Genomic DNA, 18,093 nt, shown 5'->3' with positions numbered 1-18,093 from the left:
CTTTGTAAAGACATTTGGGATGAAGGACACAATAGATTGCAAAAAAATATTCTTTAAATCCTTAAAATCCAGAAGACTACATTGGATTTCATGCAATTACTTTATAAGAAACAAAGTTTTTAGAAGTATGACTTTTGTATACATATGTATCTTAACTACTAGAGTTCTGCTGACAAGAGTTGGTCTATGGTAAAACACACATGGTCTGCCTAGTGTACAATCTCAGATTGACCTCTCTGAAGTACTGGTTTTGGCCCCTTTGAGGAAATCAATGTAAAGCGGAAAAAAACAGCAAAAAGATTAAGAATTTTAAAAATTGGTCTTAAAATAATTTGTATATACAATAGCACATCTTCTGCACATGCCTGTGTCAGGCAATGAATGTCAACTTTTGGTATGTTCAGCTTTTATCTAGGGCCATCTACGATCTATACTACTACAGCATGCGAGCATCACACCACAGATAGAGTGTCCATTTATTGGCTAACACACAAAGCTCATCATGTGTTATTGCTTATGTATCATAATTTATTAAGACTGGCTACTAGAAGCCCATGTGCTACATGGCACCTGAGTTTTCTATATGCCTATAATGGAACATTACTCTGCACTTGTACAACATCCCTCAACTGACATATTCAATGCAGTACATTTATCAGTTAATTAATCCTCATAAAAGCCAAATGAATTGGTTGTTTTACAGATACGGAAGCAGAGGGACAGACACTACAAGGAATAATTTCAAAAGTAGCCTCTAATTTTGGGTGCTGTACTTTAGCTACCCAAGTCAAAATTTCATACGAGTGCTAGAAGTTAGGCATCTGTCACGGGGCAACGACTCACCAGTGCAGTGCTTCCTGGCAGTCATCCTGCAAATTAGCTCTTCCGGCCAGGAACGCCCTCTGCAGGCCGGTGTCTTGCCTGCCACTGGCACCCATGTCCCTCCCAGACCCCAGTGCCCTTCTAGATTAGGGTTCTGCCCCCTGGCTGTACCCCCTCAGTCTGGGTCTCCCTTCCCAGGGGAACGCCCAACCCCCTATCCCTCCCTTACCTCAGTGGCTACTGCCAGTCATCATCTAGCCCCCGCTCCCTGGAGCAGACTGCAGTCTATGAACCACTCATCAACGGCAAGGGGGGCTGGACCAGCTGCCTCTGCCTATCTCTGGGCTGCCCCTCTGCAGGCCCAGTACCTTTTCATAGGCCTTTAACTAGGCCTACAGCCTGGGGTTTTGCTAGGCTGGAGCTCCCCAGCTCCTCTAGCTTTCCTCAGCTCTGCTCTACTCTACTCAGGTACCCTGCTCAGCTCCCAGACAGCCAAGTCCTTCTCTCTCTCTACAGATAGAGAGTCTGAATCCTTCTGGCCCACCACCCTCTTATAAGGGTCAGCTGGGCCATGATTGCACTGGCTACAGCTGTGACTGCTTTCCCAATTAGCGCAGCTTTCCTCACTGCAGCCTTCTCCGGGGCTGCTTTATCCCCTTCCGGCAGGAGCAGGGTTACCACCCCACTACAGCATCTAAATCTATACTAGAGTCCCTAAGTAAGTGGCCTTATTATTTCAGAGGTTCTGAGCACCCACCATTACCACTTACTTCATTTTGAATTGTGGGTGTTCACAGTTTCTGGGGGGGGGGGAAATCCGACCCTAGATTTCTAAGGCTGGGCATCCAGAATTAGAAGCCACTTTTAAATAATGAACTTTTCACACAGCAGGTCCATTGTAGTGCTATGCTAACCAGTAGATCAAGCTCATCACCTGCACTCCATTTTGCCAAATTTTATTGCAAATTATATATTTGTTCCCACAACATAAAAGTACTTCTAAACTGGAGAAAATCTAGGATGTGAAAAAATTAGCACACAGATATGGAATGAAAACCCAAATTCTTCTGAACAGCATATTAACTACAGTTGGAGAAAAGATCATTTGTATGAGCACTGCAAATCCCCTTTAGCATTGTGAATCTGATACTTGGCATTGTTCAGAAGACAAAATATTATTGACAGCTTTCTACAAACCTGCTAATTTCTTGTTGAATTAGTGAGCTAGAGGTAGAGTTAATCTGCAAAATTTCTACACTTGTATGCACGATGGAAATAGGAAAATCTCTCTCTGAAAAAAAATCCACAATTGCCTTAAAAGTCAGCCATGGTTTTGTCTATAAAAATGACTGCATTTTGTTGTCTACTTCAGTCTCAAATATAAGCTGAACCTTTAAGCTTAAAAGTTTGCGTGTATACAGTCCATAATCAAGTATCAGAGGGGTAGCCATGATAGTCTGTATCCAAAAAAACAATGAGGAGTCCGGTGGCACCTTAAAGTCTAACAGACTTATTTGGGCATAAGCTTTCCTGGGTAAAAAAAATCCACTTCTTCAGATGCATGGAGTGAAAATTACAGACACAGGAATAAATATATATTAGCACATGAAGAGAAGGGAGTTACCTTACTAGTGGAGAACCAATGTTGAAGGCTAATTCAGTCAGGGTGGATGTGGTCCTCTCCCAATAATTGATGAGGAAGTGTCAATACCAAGAGAGGGAAAATGGCTTTTGTAGTGAGCCAGCCACTCCCAGTCCCTATTCAAGCCCAAATTGATGGTGTTCAGTTTGCAAATGAATTGTAGCTCTGCAGTTTTCTCTTTGAAGTCTGCTTTTTGTTGAAGGATGGCTACTTTTAAATCTGTTATTGACTGTCCAGGGAGATTGAAGTGTTCTCCTACTGACTTTTGTATGTTACCATTCCTGATGTCTGATTTGTGTCCATTTTATCCTTTTACATAGAGACTGTCCAGTTTGGCCAATGTACAGGGTAGGGGGCATTGCTGGCACATGATAGCAAATATCACATTAGTAGATGTGCATGTGAATGAGCCCCTGATGGTGTGGCTGGGTCCTATGATGGTGTTGCTAGTGTAGATATGGGGACACAGAAGGCAGCAAGGTTTGTTACAGGGATTGGTTCCTGGGTTAGTGTTTCTGTGGTGTGGTGTGTAGTGGCTGGTGAGTATTTGCTTCAGGTTGGCAGGGGCTGTCTGTAAGCGAGTTTTGGCCTGCCTCCCAAGGCTTGTGAGAGCGGGGGAAATTGAGTGGCTGTAATGTGCAAAAATTATCAAAATTAGAAAACATGCAGAAAACTGCATAATCTATTTTAAAGCTGTGATGCAGGATAGCACTTAAGTACATGTGTAACTTAAAGTGCATTAGTACTCCCATTCAGTGGTATTACTTGAAGTTACACATGTGCTTAAGTGGTTTGCTGCATCAGGGCCTAAGCAGTGTATTGATTCTACATGCCCTGAGAAGACCTAAAGGACACAGAATTAGATCCTCAGATATTTAGGGACTTAATTCCCATTGATTTCAATAAAATTTGGGAACCTAAATACCTCTGAAGTTCTGGGCCACAGTGCTTAAAATTTCAATAGCAGCCCGCAACCTGTGTATTGCTAACTGAGTTCTGGTCTACACTACAAACTTATATTGGTATAACTTTGTCACTCGGGGGTGTGGATTTTATGAGGGAGAAAACAACACACCCGAGCAACATAAGTTTAGCTGGCATATGTTGGTTGGAGTGCTTCTCCTGCCAACATAGCTACCACTGTTTGTTGGGGATGGTTTAATTATCTCTGCTGTCTCTCCCATGGCTACACAAGAGATCTTATAGCAGCGCAACTGCATCAGTACAGATGTGCTGCTGTAAGGTCTCTAGTGTAGACATAGGTAACACACATGTGGAAGGAGTCAGAAGAAGGTATGTATCACACTAATTCAGGCTACCTGTAATCAGTATTGCCAGCTTTTGTGATTTTATTGTGAGTTTTGCAATATTTAGTGCTTTTCTTAAAGCCCGATTTTCTGGAATAATGGCATTAAAACAGAAATTCAGATTTCATCTTAGACACTCTGGTAACCTACCCCAGACCTGAAGAGCTCTGTAAAGCTTGAAAGAGCGTCACTTCCACCAACAGAGGTTGGTCAAATAAAAGATATTACCTCACTTACCTTGTATCGCTGATTGAAAAAAGTAGTACATTTCTAGCCTTTAATGTTACAAAGAAAAGCTGGGAAATGGATGTAAGAGTAACCTACAGGGTCAAAATCCAGAAGCAAAGAACCACCACCCTGGGTTATTTTTGGCTTAAAAATTGTGATTTAAAAAAAAAAATCTCATGATTTTGGGATGGGGTCTCACTCATGGTTTCTGAATGTCTGTGTTGGCAATATTCTGTATTTGATTTTAAATGTAATGTAATCCTATATATGAACTGTTAAATTGCAAAATACAGGTAGGGGAATGAAGTTATCAAGGGTGATTACATATTTCAAACAGTAATCAAACTACCAACAAAAGCAATTGATAACCACTGGAACAAGCTACTAAGGGAAGTGGTAGATTCTCTATTTCCTGAAATCTTCAAATCAAGACTGAATGCCTTTCTGGAAGATATGCTTTAGTCAAACCCAAAATTACTGGGCTCAATACAAGTTGTTACTTGGTGAAAATCTATGGCTTCTATTACGCAAATGATCAGATTAGATGATCTATCTATTGGTCCTTTCTGGCCTTAATATCTATGAATCTTAACTTCACTTCCCTCTCCCCCACACCCAAGACCATCTTTATTATATCAGAAAGACTGATCAATTACATGACATTCCTATGAAGATATAAGGATGTTCAACCCTTGCCTTTTATATGATTACTGGAAGAAAAGAGACCTATTTTCACTAATTCTACATTAGGCTCTAGTAGGGCACCATCTGACATCTTGCTTTCAGGTTCTTGCAACAACAGTAATGAGATGTTAAAGCTTGGGAGTATTGACATGTTATGTCAAAGTGTAAGGAAGCCATCAGCACACACAAAAAAGAAAACATTGAATTAAGCATCATGAAAAGGGAAAGAAAACAGAACGACAGAAGGGAAAATACATATAACAGAAACAGTAGAGAGCAAAAAAGAGCAATAGTAGAATCAGCTGAGTATAAAATACATTTTCAGAATACCTATTAGGAAAAAAGTAGCTGTACAATAAAGAAACAAAAGATAATGAGAATAGGCATGGACACTATGGTCCTGATCCCGCAAACATTTAGGCACATGCATAACTTTGCTCACACAAGTAGTCCCATTAACTTCAGTGAGACTATTCTTGTGAATAATTATTTAAGTTAACAGGATGACTTGTGCAAATAAAGTTCAGCATGTGCACAAGAATTGGCAGAATTTGGTCCTATACTGTCTCTTGCTGTGTACATCCATAAAACACAGAATCAGGAACTTAAACTCAGATGAAGGAAAAAAGTTTAAAATAATAGGCCCCAAGGGAAGCACTAACCATGAAAACTAGTAGAAGCCTACAACTAAGAATTTCTGGGAATACCCCAAAGGCTAATTTGGCAATGCAATTAATGTTACTGTGCTCTTTGATCCACAATATACACACTAAAAGAAAAGGAGTACTTGTGGCACCTTAGAGACTAACCAATTTATTAGTTAATAAATAATAAATTGGTTAGTCTCTAAGGTGCCACAAGTACTCCTTTTCTTTTTGCGAATACAGACTAACACGGCTGTTACTCTGAAACCTGTCAATATACACACTGTAATTTCTATTTTATAGTGCAGAGCACTGCTTAATTGGTGAAAAACTAGGGACAAGATTTTCAAAAGTGACTAGTATAACTGGCCAAAACTCAGGAGTTTTGCTTAACAAATTTGCTTTTGTACCAATCTGGAAGTTTTGTTCTGAAGACACCAAAATATGGCATTTCTAAAACAAAATAGGACATCAATATTCTTGTCAGTTTTATTGCTGTTATTGAATGAATAGCAGTTGTGAAACTGACAAAAATGTCAATTTCATTCAGCTGCTTCTTGGCAGGGAGCCAAGACTTTCAGCTTTGCTATGGTCCCTGTCATGGACCTGGGAGTCCTACGACTCACTCCCAGGGTCTGTGGCAGCCCTGCCATGTGGGCTTCCTAGTGTTTCAGCAAATGTGTTGTCAAATCTGTAACAGATTTGGCAAGCCTTCACTTCAGCAAGTCAGCATTTTCTGACAAAATGTAGCTTCATTGTAAGATTTCTATCCAGCTCTAGCAACTAGTGATTTTAGATGCCTCAATTCTGAGAGCCCTAATTGATTCCTACCTAGAGTCTGCAGAAACACTTCACCTGAAAGAGAAGCAAACCATTCCCATTCATCTCAGCATAGGATTAATTCTGAAGACTAATGAGGCAAGTCACTTCACCATACTGTTTCAGCTCATCATTGGTAAAAAGGAAATACTACTACCTCACAAGAGCATTATGAGGAACAGCAAATGCACAGCAGCACATCCTCACTTCATGGGCCTCCCCTCATCTCAGATCACAGCATTGCATGGGGTTTTTAGCTCTAGTACCACCTACTGGGGCTCTCCCTTGGGTCTGCAATAGCCTTTGAGCCTGTATCTTCTCCTGTCTCCGCTGCTAGGTGTTCTGTGGTTTGGCCCTCCAGCCAAGTCACATAAAAGTCTATACCCCTTCAAGGGTAGCACAAATAAGTCCAAACAAATCAAAATAACAGCCCTTCCACCCCCTGAGGCCTCATGGTAGTTCCCTTGTTAGCTCTATCTCAAGGCTTCACTTGCAAGAGCTATCTTGCTTCTGTAGTGTGTATGTACTATCATTTCCTGTTATGCCCCACTCCAAAAATTCTCCATACCAGAGACTGCTTTCTTCTACACAACTGTGCTCCCTCAGTCTACTTATAAGGCCTAGCTCCACCTCCTCTGGCCAGGAGGCAATTATTTAATTACCCCCCAGGCGCAGAGCAGGACTAAGTTCTTTCCCTTGTTTTGGAGGTGATGGGGGTTAAGCTCCATCAGAGCAAGATTTTCACAAATGCTAAAAAAGCAAGTTAGGTGCCTATCTCCTATTGATTTTCAATGAGAGTTAGGCACCTGACTCACTTAGATACATTAGAAAATCCCCCTGAATGGCTGAAAATCTCTCTACTTAGATGGGCCCCATTACTGTATTATCTGGGCACCTCAAAATCTTCAGTGTATTGATTCTCACAATCCTCTGAAGTAGGAAAGTATTATCTCCATTTCACAGATGGGGAACTGAGGCACAGAGTGAATAAGTGGCTTGCCCAAGATCTCAAATGAAGTTTAGAAATGCAGGGAACTGCACCTACATCTTCCAAGTCCCAAGCTAGTGCCCTTAACCATTGGACTATCTTTCTCAAAGGAGATATTATTATTCTTAACTAGACCTATTAGAAATAATGTTCTGGACAATGTTCAAAACTTGAGAAAACAAAACTGAACAAAAGATGCTGGATTTCTTCAATATCATATTGATTTGTCTTCAGAAAAAATATTCTCATTGTGAAAACTGTGTAGAATGAGCATTAATAACATTAGCTACACAATCCACCAGGAACTCTGACCATCTCCTCTGTCTGGTCTTATATTGCCAAAATGGTGCAAAAACCCAATATCCCAATAATGATGGCCAGAAAGATATGGAGCCAAAAATGTCCTGTTACTTTTAGTTGGCCAGAACACTAGCTAGAACTTTTCCACTCAACTTTTTCTAAGTGGTATTATGGGTCAGTAGCTAGACTTCCTGATTTTTAGTCGTGTACCCTAAGTTCTGTTCCCAGTTCTGCCAATGATATGCTGTGTCACTTTGGGCAAAGCTGCTTAGCTGTTCTGTGCCTCAATTTCCTTACCTGTAAAACAGGAATAATAATCATACAACTCAAAGTGCTTTTACAGAAAAGGCTAAGTATGGATGAAAACCACTACATAAGAACTAAGTATTGTTATATGAGAAGATGTGGAACTAGCCACTGTAATTATTTTGAGACTGAATTAATGCAACTCACTCTACCAAATTGCGGGAGCCAGAGGTCTACCCACAAACTACACATGCTTCAAGATGCAGTAGCTAGTCCGCTGGGCAGACCAATGAAAGTACATCACAATACTCTGCGTGCTACACTGGCAAATTCCAGTTATTATTAAAAGTCCTGGTCCTTATCTTTAAAGTCCTATGTGCCTAAATGAGGGTCAAGCTACTTCAAAGACCCTCTTCAACTCACCATTGTAGCTGCTTCAACATGAACACTGGTTGATACAACCCAGAGTCTAATTTTCTGGTGAATGCTCAGTAAGTAGAAGGCTCTTACCTGTGGAATCTGTTATGAGCAGAAATCAGGATAAGACCAAGTCTTACTACTTTCAGGTCATGATGCAAGACTTCTCCCTTTTGGTAGGCATTCCCCTAAGATTTATGCATAAAGTGGCCCTGACTACAGGACCAAGTGAACTATATAGATTTAACTACTCATTTATTAGCCCCATAATACTGAATGGAGGGAGAAAAAAAAATCAGTTCTTTATTCTGAAGGAAGGTTGATGTTTTTTCTTAATTTATGTATGGTGCCTACATACGACAGTGATGGGTTCTTTAGAAATACATATAACAATAATTTCCAACTTCTCATCACAACTATTAACAACAAATATTTCTGTAGAACTGCTCTATTGATCATACCGTTTTTCATAATTAACAACAAACATTACATTTTTTACTACTGAAATTTGATTATTTCAAATACAATGTTTAAAGTTTGCAAATTATGAATAACAACTAATATTAGTAGGGCGTGAAAGGAAAAATAAGGGTTAAAATAAATAAAAATATTGAGAATTATGGGCAATCAAATGTTATTGTTCTTTTATCTTGGGATATAATGAGGTTAGCATTCATGATGTTTGAATATTCTGGTTATAAATCATACTTATGGTCCATTAAACATAGCCTCTGTTAATGCCTCCTATACTGAAATACCATGAGCATTATCACTTCATTTAAGGATATCACACTGGTGACTTTTTCTTGGCAGTGGTTACTAGCTATATTTGAAAATGAAATATAACAAATTGTTCAGGCAGAGGGAACAGCTGACTGGTTGAAACATCTGATTCCAACTACTTAAATCCTCTGGAAACACAAAGTCAGATCCCAAGAGGAGATTGGTTGTTTGTTCATCCAACACAGATAAATTGAGTTGCATACAGTTTACTATGAGTGCCTTTCTACTGTGGTAAAACAAAACCACTGTCTACTCTCCACGGTCATTAACAATCCCATGACACTTTTTGTAAGGTTTGCCCTAGAGTACTTGTCCAAATGCAATCCCCTTCATCTCAGACAAAAACACTTCAGTGGTAGATGAATTATTTTCATCATGTATGGTACTGTATATAGTTTGTTAAATCATTTTATGAATTAAGGTGATATATATAATATTTATTATGGTAACAAAGCCCTGCAAAGGGCAAGGTTGTTTTTATTTAGCAAACCAGGAGTTTCACAATGACAAACTGAGCAAGACCATAAATCCAAAAATTAAAACTATAAAGGCAGATTTCATCCTTGGTTCACATGTGAGCTGATATTGGCTTTTAATTCTGGACTGTGAACTCCCTGAAGTTAGTAATAATAACTGTAAGGTGATGCGTCGTGACTGGAAACAAAAGCACAGTGGCCGGATAACATGCGGGGGACGGGACCCTCTTGACCCCAGCAAAGACTGTGAAGAAACAAACCTACCAGGATGCTCCTTCCACGTGTTGGTCTGGGCAGGTTTGGTCTTCCTGCCTTACACCATCTCCCAGCGTCCCTGTGCATCTTCTCCCAGCGTCCCCGTGCACCATGTCCCTGCCCTGCCCCATCTCCCAGCGTGCCCCCCCCCCCCGGCAGTATCTTTATCCCTCCCCCGCCCCACCCTGTCACCAGGCCCCCGGCCCGGCTCAGGCGGGGTCTCTGGGCTTTCGAGGAGCCCGGGGACCGGGGGTGTTTCTAGTGCATGGGGCGGGGGGAGGGCTGGGCGGCTGCCGGGGCCGCTCTCTGCTCCTGCGGTTTCTTACCCGCGGCGGCTCCCTCCTTCTCCTCCGCCATGTCGGCCCCCAGCCGTAACCATGGCAACGCGGGGCGCCGGCGGCTCCTGCCAACCGGGCCGCGCCCGCGCGCTCCCAGCTCCCGCCAAACCTCGGCCCGGTGCCTGCGCAGCGACCCCGGCCCGGCGCCCGGCAGCGCCTCCTCCTCCCGTCAGCTCTGGGCCTGAGGGGCGGACGCGGAGGCACCGTCGTGGGCCCGCTGCTGACAAGACCCTGGCCCCCGGGGCGCCGCTGCCCCGCGCTGGGGCCGGCTGCAGCCATCTCCGGGTCCGCTCGCTGAGCGCAGCCCCTGCCTTTGCAGAGCGGCGCGGGGACCAGGCCAAGGGCGGGGAAGTGACTTGGTCGAGGTCACAGAGCTGCAGGGACCCCCAGGGCACCTGACTGTCCATCCAGTGGTTCTCAAGCAGGGGTCCATGTAGCCCTGGGGGTACCCAGAGGTCTTCCGGGGGTACATGAACTCATCTAGATATTTATCGAGTTTTACGCCTGGCTACAGCAAAGGGCCTAGTGAAGCCAGTACAAACTAAATTTTCACCCAGCCAATGATTTGTTTATACTGCGCTATATACTATACACTGAAATGTAAGGCCAGTATTTATGTTTCCAATTGATTTATAAATATAGGGTAAAAATGAGAAAGTAAGCAAGTTTTCAGTACTAGTGGGCTGTGACACTTCTGAATTTTTATGTCTCATTTTATAAGCAAATAGTTATTGAGTGAGGTGAAACTTGGGGGTACGCAAGACAAATCAGACTCCTGAAAGGGGTACAGCTGTCTGGAAAGGTTGAGAGCCACTGCCTTAACCCATCATACAAACTTTCAGCACAGTTTTGGGGTGCAGTTAAAGGTCCACATACACTGCAAAGCAAAAATAGGTCACTGTTGTTTACGTTGCAGTACAAATGGTTCCATGTCTATGCAGCAGCCCTGGAGGAATCTCCTTTTAGGTCTAATTTAGTAACCACTGAAAACCACAGCTCCCATTAATTTGAACAATAATAAATAAACTTGCTTCCCTGCGTTTCTCCCTAGCCCCAGTGCTTATGACTCTTCACAAACACTGCAACTACAATCAAACAACATAAAAACAAATAAAATATTTTAAAATGGGGATTCCTTAGAATCTGACCACTGTGTTTTATCTTCTTCAGGAGAGTATAGGCCAATAGAGAAGGCAGCACACTATCTTTTGTGTAAAAGTTTCAAACTGCTGGCTACACCCAAATACTGAATTTTATTTGTGGAATTTTGTTTATTTATGTTTAGTGTTGCTATTGGTATACTGGTAAATATATGTTAACCCTCATACATTCTTTACAAATTATGCTGATTTAAAAGCAGAATCTGCACCACTGATGATCGGAAGAAAAGGCCATGGGCCTGGTTAATTAAGCTGCACTGAGAGTAGTGTGTCTTGTTATTTTGGAGTATTATTTTTTTTAAAGTGAGGAAAAAAACATTAATATCCCTAAATAATCTTAAGTTAAGGATGCACTGAGATGCATCTATAGTATTCATGTAGGATTTCACAGCAAGCACATTCATTATAAAAGCCCCAGAACTAGACCCTGGTCCTTGCCCTCACTGCTTCTTTTTCTAATGTAGAAGTACAGCAAAAGCAGAGATAGGTGGTTTTTTCCTAAACATACAGCTATTGTGTGTTCAGAGTTCATGCAAAATAATTGAAACTTGAACAGCCAGTTCAGCTATAAAATTGAACAGAAGCCAAACCTCTTTGCTTGATCAAAGAAATGTTTTTCTAATACTGTAACATGTTATTTGCTGAAATGACCACACCATGTACCCCTTGCATTAGTTATTTTTGTCTTTCCTTTTACTCAAGCATAATGTAAAATTTAAGAAATGGGCATGGTAAGAGTCCTAAGACAACATATAATTAGCCTACTGGGACAACATTTTTATGTTATCTGAATAAAATAGATGCTTTTGAATGGTTATGAATGGATTGGAAACATTAGGGCAAATTACTCTAAATATTACATACATGCATACAGTCTCTCTTAGTGCAAAGCACCACAGAGTCACATCACAATTAAAAGTAAACACAACAGATGGAAGTCTTTGGCCAGCAATCTTCCTCCACAGTTCCTGCTCTTCACACAGCCTTGAGAAAAATGCCATGATGCATCCCATCCAGTTAGCCACATCGAACCATGTTTGCCATGAGCACTCTCCTGCCACTGGCAGCAGGCATCAGTCCCTGCAAACTTGTTTCAGCAATCTTCCTCTGCTCATCCCACCCACATGTCCTGCAAACTCAAATTTTCTTTGATCATCTTGATGATATCAGGTATCGCTTCAGCTATGCTGTAAATTTGGGCAATTACCTCCTCATTAGTCAGGGGTACACGGTATAGCTAATGTACAGCAATTGTCTGTAGAATTTCAATTTAAGAGACTTTCTGCCTTCAGTGTCCTGTTTCCTAAGGTCATGTCTACACCAGAGCTAACAGCGGCACAGGTGTACCAATACAGCTGCACCACTGAGATCTTTCATGTAGCCGCTCTATTCCAATGGGAGAGAGAGCTCTTCCAACAACATAAACCAACCGCCCCCAATGAGCGGCAGTAGCTATGTTGGCAGGAGACGCTCTCCTGCCGTCATAGCAGTGTCTGTACTAGTGCTTCTATTGGTGTAACTTATGTTGCTCCTGTGTGGTTTTTTTCCCCCACAACCCTGATCAACATAGTTATACCTACAGAAGTGGTAGTGTAAACATAGCCTAAGCATCCATATCTCACAAGCATTCAGCATCTTGCTACAGATGAGATGGCAGCAAATTTCATTTTACACTTCATGGTAATTCCTTTGCTTCTCCAAATGTGGCTGTGTCGCTAGAGCAACAGTTGTGATTCCAGTTCTGTGTCAGATCTCTAAGTGATGTTTACCATCCCTCGTTGTCACACTACCTTTGTGAAGTGCTCAATGCACTTCAAGGCCTCCTCAGATTTGGGTAGGAATATTTTTGCCTTTTCAGCAGACTTAACTGCCACCATTGTCTTTGTGTGTGATATTTTAAGACCTAATTTCTCTTTCCACCACTACTCTCTAGCAGTTCTGGCACCTCTTCTTGCCATGATCCCATCCTGTGAATGTCAGTGAAGCACAGATGACTAATTTTTCAATCCACCAACAGATACACCATCCTGTAGGTTTCCATCAGAGCATCTTCTTAAAATTTCTTCAAGATAACAGTTGAAGAGGGTCAGTGATAGCACGCAGCCCTGTCTGACACCTATCCTCAAGTCAAACCAACTACTTTGCTCACACCCCATAAATACTGAAGCCATTGCATTTCCATAGAAATATTGTATCAGCCTTATTACATTTTCACCAGCTCTACTCAGCCCCAGGATAGCCTGAAGAGATTTGTGCCATATGCTGTCAAATGCCTTAGCAAAATCCAGAGGCATGGGCCACCTGCCCATCTCCATCACTTTTTCCACACAGCACATACCGATTGAATATTTGCTCCATTGTACCTCTTGGGTCCAAACCCAGCTTGTTCTTTAGCCAGAAAGTTCTTTATCTTGGGCACAATTCTCTTCAGGATGATGTGCAATAATATTTTGCTCGGATATGTCAATAATGAGATAGCTTTGTCCCCCTTTGTAGGACTAGGGACCATCAGGGATTGTGTCCAAGTCTTGGACCATTTTTCAGACTCCCAAATCACATTGACAAGCTTATGATATACCAAGATGAATGCCTTTCCACCACTTTGAATTAGTTCTGCTTGTATGTTATCCACTCCAGGGGCCTTATTGCTTTTCAGTGTCCACATCACATCTTCAACTTTGTAGATTGGAGGAGGAGTCAGGATAAGTCAAGCTTCTCAAGTAGATCCCCTCTGCCTCTCACTTCCAACTTAAAGTTCATTTTGATCATATTATACAGTTATCAGCAATACTTACCCCAAATGTTGAGTGAAATGGTATTTTCCCTGCTAGGGAAACTTTTCAAAAGAGTTTTGAGGGTTTGGAAGATTTTCCTAATGGCATTTGCTGCAAAGGATTCTGTATATCAATCCACTGTTGTCCAAGTCAATCTTCTTTTGGCACTTTAATCAGTGCATCTATTTCTCATGTCATATGAGAATATTGCTCCCTTGCAGTTTCATCCATCTTCTTTTGTTCTCTTAGCTTCCTTCATTGATCAGACAATTTGATAATATTCTCCATGTGTGTCTTTGTCTGGAGTGGCTCACAAGCAAGAATACCAACAGGGCAGACTGTTAAGAAGGGCACAAACCCCAGACTTATTGTGAGTTCTGTATGTAGATTTCACCAAACAAGTGTAAACTCCTTAGGCACAATACAATTGTCAGGCTGCCTTTGTTAGAAATCACAGGCCAGAGATGAGAGGCAGGAATGAGGCAAAGAGGTGATGTCAGAGTCTCCAATTTATACCTCCATGTACCTGGAAAAATACTGTCTCAAACATGGAGTCGTGAATCATGTGTTCTAGTGCCTTGCTGAGTCAGGAGGCATCCATTGTCTGTGCTCTTTGAGGCGTCTTCAGGAGGGGACCACTGGAAGAGTTGATTCTTCTTAATGACCCATCACCACATGGCTGGCTAGTCTCAATGTAAATCTGTTTTGTGGGTGTTATCCAGGAACACAACATATTTGAGACAAACACATAGCAAAGTTTCATGACTTCATACCCAGTGATAATACATGCATTTCAACAAGACAGTATTGTTCAACAGATCACAACTTTTCCAGTGATACCTTACAAGGCACACTTTGTATAAGATTTATTGCAATTTTGTAACAGTGGTATTATATTAGTGCAGACAGTCATCTCCCTTTTTATATGGCATCACAAAAGCCTTAACATGGATTCACAGACAGTACCCTTGGGCATTCTGATCTATCTTGCCACCCAGGCAAGCTTAACTGTGATAGATGGTCACTCTACACCAAAGATCACAAAATATTCAGGTTACTCCCAGTCCCCAAAGGACCAGTCACATGCCCCAGGTCAATTTGTACCTTAGATCTCACATCAAAAACAAACACTCATTTATTTTTCTTAGTTAATACTTGGTTTACTATAGGATTGACTACAAGGTTAAAACAGGCAAACACACACACACACAAATGAGCTGCAGTCTTAGGTTTCAGATGGCAATAGAGCTGCTGAAGTAAGCCAGCTCTATAAATCCTTTCGGGCTAATCCAGGTTAATCCTGGGGATCTCTTGTTTATGTTTAGGAATCTTTGCCCCTTGGAATCCAAACAGCATAAAAAGACTTAAATTCCTTCTGGTCAGAGATTTTTATCCCCATCTCCCTAGAGTCCAAGCTCATGGGATGAGTGCTTCTGGACATCCCCCTTCATGGGTGTGCTGGGAGTAGTAAACAAGGTCCTTGTTCTTTGATAGCTTACAATGGCCCATTTGGATTCAATAGGCCTTCCAGATGGGCTGGAGATAACCCATCTTCATGGGTGCAAACCAGTATTTCACACTTGGTGATGTTTCTTTCCTGACTGGATTTACAGTTCCAGAGCAAACATTTTTTTACAGTTACAAAATAGACACTTAAGTATTGCCTTATAATATGGGTTACAGATACCATTAGTGAGATTAATGCTTGCAGCAATTTATAAGCATTTCATAAAGTAGAATACCTATTTTAGCTATACTAAAAACACTCTGGTAAGCCAGACTGGTTTCCAGCTATGCATTGGTCAGTGTTCAATGAGGCCTGGGGTCTTGGCATGAGCTGGCACTTGGTCTGCCAGCGTCAAGAGATCCAAGGTTTTGTCTTTAGGATCTGTTTCCCTAGGAGTTCATCCACAGCCTCCGTAATGCAGCAGGAGATGTTGTGGTCTGTCTGATCTATGCTACCAGTGCACGGAATTAAATATTACTAAAAAATAAATTGACCTCATTAGGAGTGTGAGCCCATTCCAGCTGAAGTTGATGAAAGTTCTGGGGGAGGTGCTTTGAGGAGGGTGGCAGGACAGAGGAAAAAAGGGACTCTTTGGACAGGAGAAGGAGGAAGAATCCCAAACATAGCACTCTAAAATCAGTCAAAGTTTACCTCTGCCTTAACTATTAGTGGTCCCACCTCCCCACCAAAATAGAGCTCTCAATTCACACTGGGAAAATGACTAGGAGGGTTTCTGCAGTGGAGCTGCATGATGGGGTAGACTAGGTTTGGAGGCCCCCTGCTGGAGGGCTCACAGCCCTGTCACACCCCACCCCAGAAAAGGGCAGAAGAGAAGTCCTCCAAACTGCCTAGAGCAGCTGTGTGGGACACAGCCAATCACAGCTGAGCAGGCTAGTATAAGAGTAGCTGTAGGGCCAGTATGAGATCAGTTCCTTGCTGGAAGAGCATTGAGTGAGTGAAAATTGCAGGACCTTGGACAGGGCAGTCATGAGAGAGAGAGAGAGAGAGGAAAAAAAAAAAAAAAAAAGTTCTGGGCTGGTTGCTTGGACTCCATAAGGACAAGGCCCTGAGGTAAGGGTGAAGATGGTGGGCCATGGGGAAGTGGTTCAGGGAATTAGAGTAGTGGTGTGACTTAGATGAAGGGACATGGTAGATGGCTGCTATCTACAGGGTCCCTGGCCTGGGACCTGAAGTAGAGGGTGGGCCTGGGTCCCCCTCACCCCATTACTCACTGGGGGAAGTGGCCTGGATTTTGATGCACCCCAGAAGGGGAACTGAACTTTTTAGTGTCCCAGCAGGAGAGCTGGGGCCTGAAACACACAGAGAGGGCCAGGAAGTATGGTGCTGAGACCAGTGATAGCCTATGGGACTAATTAAGGACCTAAGCCCAAGGAGGGTACAGGGAGAGAAAGTGCAGGCCTGCACACACTTGACCAGGTGCAGCTTGTGAGAGGTGCGTGCACCCCATTGCAAGCAGTTATGCTTGAAACTAAGAAATGGTGAGAAATCATTTCAAAACTAACATAGGGACTTTTCCATTGCCTTCTTTCCCTATACCCAGCTCTGCAATTTCACTTTTTCTGTTACTCCTCTTTCCCTGGCATTTTCTCCTCTGGTTGCCTAATTCAATAAAAGACTTACAGATACTGTCCTGAATTCAGAAGCTCCAGAGTGCTTATCACATTGACCTAGCACAGGGTTGGAGAGCCTTTTTTCCCTATCGGGGCCATTGACTTGTATACAGAATCATTTGTTGGGGGGGGTCACATACAGTCCCATGGGTGCGACATGGAGGCTCAGGGCTTCCCCAAGGCTCTAGGGTGGAGCCAGAAATGAGGAGGTTGGGGAGTAGGCTCTGGCCTGGGGCCATGGGGTTTAAAGTGCAGGAGCAGGCTTAGGGCTGTGGCAGGGGGTTTGGGCTCCAGGAAGGAGTTGGTGTTCTGCTCTTGTAGTTAGCCAAGAGATTGAAGCCTTGAACATTCAGCACCTGTTTTTCTCCTGAATGTTCAAGGCTTCAATCTCTTGGCTAACTACAAGAGCAGAACACAGTGCTGGATGTCTCTTAAAACAGGGATTTGATTATTTTTTTTTTTAGTTTCCTGGCAATATGCCTTGAAAAATGACATGTAGAAAAATTGTAACGATTATAGTGATCAAGAGTTCGACCTAAACTATGACACTGTCCCTTTTAAACTTAATGCACAAACGTCTCACTCAAGAGTATGAGTGGGTTGAAATTACTAATCATGTTTTGGCACAGACAAATGCTAAAGGAAACCTGGAGCAACTAATTGAACAGCTTGGAATGTCAGCTGCTACACACAAGAATTTTTAAGAGTTCTGAAAAGAATGTACCCTTAAGCTTTTTTAAAAGGAAAAAATGGTGTCAAATGTAGGGAAATAATGGAAGGGACAGCAATGGAAGAAGCTAACATTGTTGATATAAGAACTGAATCCACTAAAGTTATTGGTGTTACTCTTAACTCTATGCATTTGTGCCCAGAGATTGCATCACAAACAACCCTCAGAGGCTCCCACATTCCAGGGTCCCCTATTATACCTACCCTGGGTGGTACTTTCCGTACAGACTCTAGTACTATATTTTGAATGCTGAACAAAATGTTAAGTAGATATGTTCCTAGCGGTATTTAGTAGTCTGAAGTACAGACTCTCTGGGTATGTCTGCACTGCCATATAAGACTG

At 42.2% G+C, this 18,093-nt stretch overlaps 1 protein-coding gene across 1 annotated transcript in view; it reads right to left on the bottom strand.

The window, feature by feature from the left end:
* DRC8 (dynein regulatory complex subunit 8) overlaps nt 1-10,224 on the bottom strand; it is a 34,963-nt gene extending 24,739 nt beyond the window's left edge. The window contains exon 1 of the mRNA XM_073335272.1: nt 9,938-10,224. Coding sequence (XP_073191373.1) covers nt 9,938-9,968 — 31 coding nt within the window. The 5' untranslated portion in view covers nt 9,969-10,224. The remainder of the gene's footprint in view (nt 1-9,937) is intronic.
* Nucleotides 10,225-18,093: the final 7,869 nt, after the last annotated feature.

The sequence above is a fragment of the Lepidochelys kempii genome, chromosome 3, assembly GCF_965140265.1.
Source record: "Lepidochelys kempii isolate rLepKem1 chromosome 3, rLepKem1.hap2, whole genome shotgun sequence".
In the NCBI taxonomy this organism is placed as follows: domain Eukaryota; kingdom Metazoa; phylum Chordata; order Testudines; family Cheloniidae; genus Lepidochelys; species Lepidochelys kempii.
Note: the sequence above shows the minus strand (reverse complement) of the source record. Positions and strands in the feature narration are given on the sequence as shown.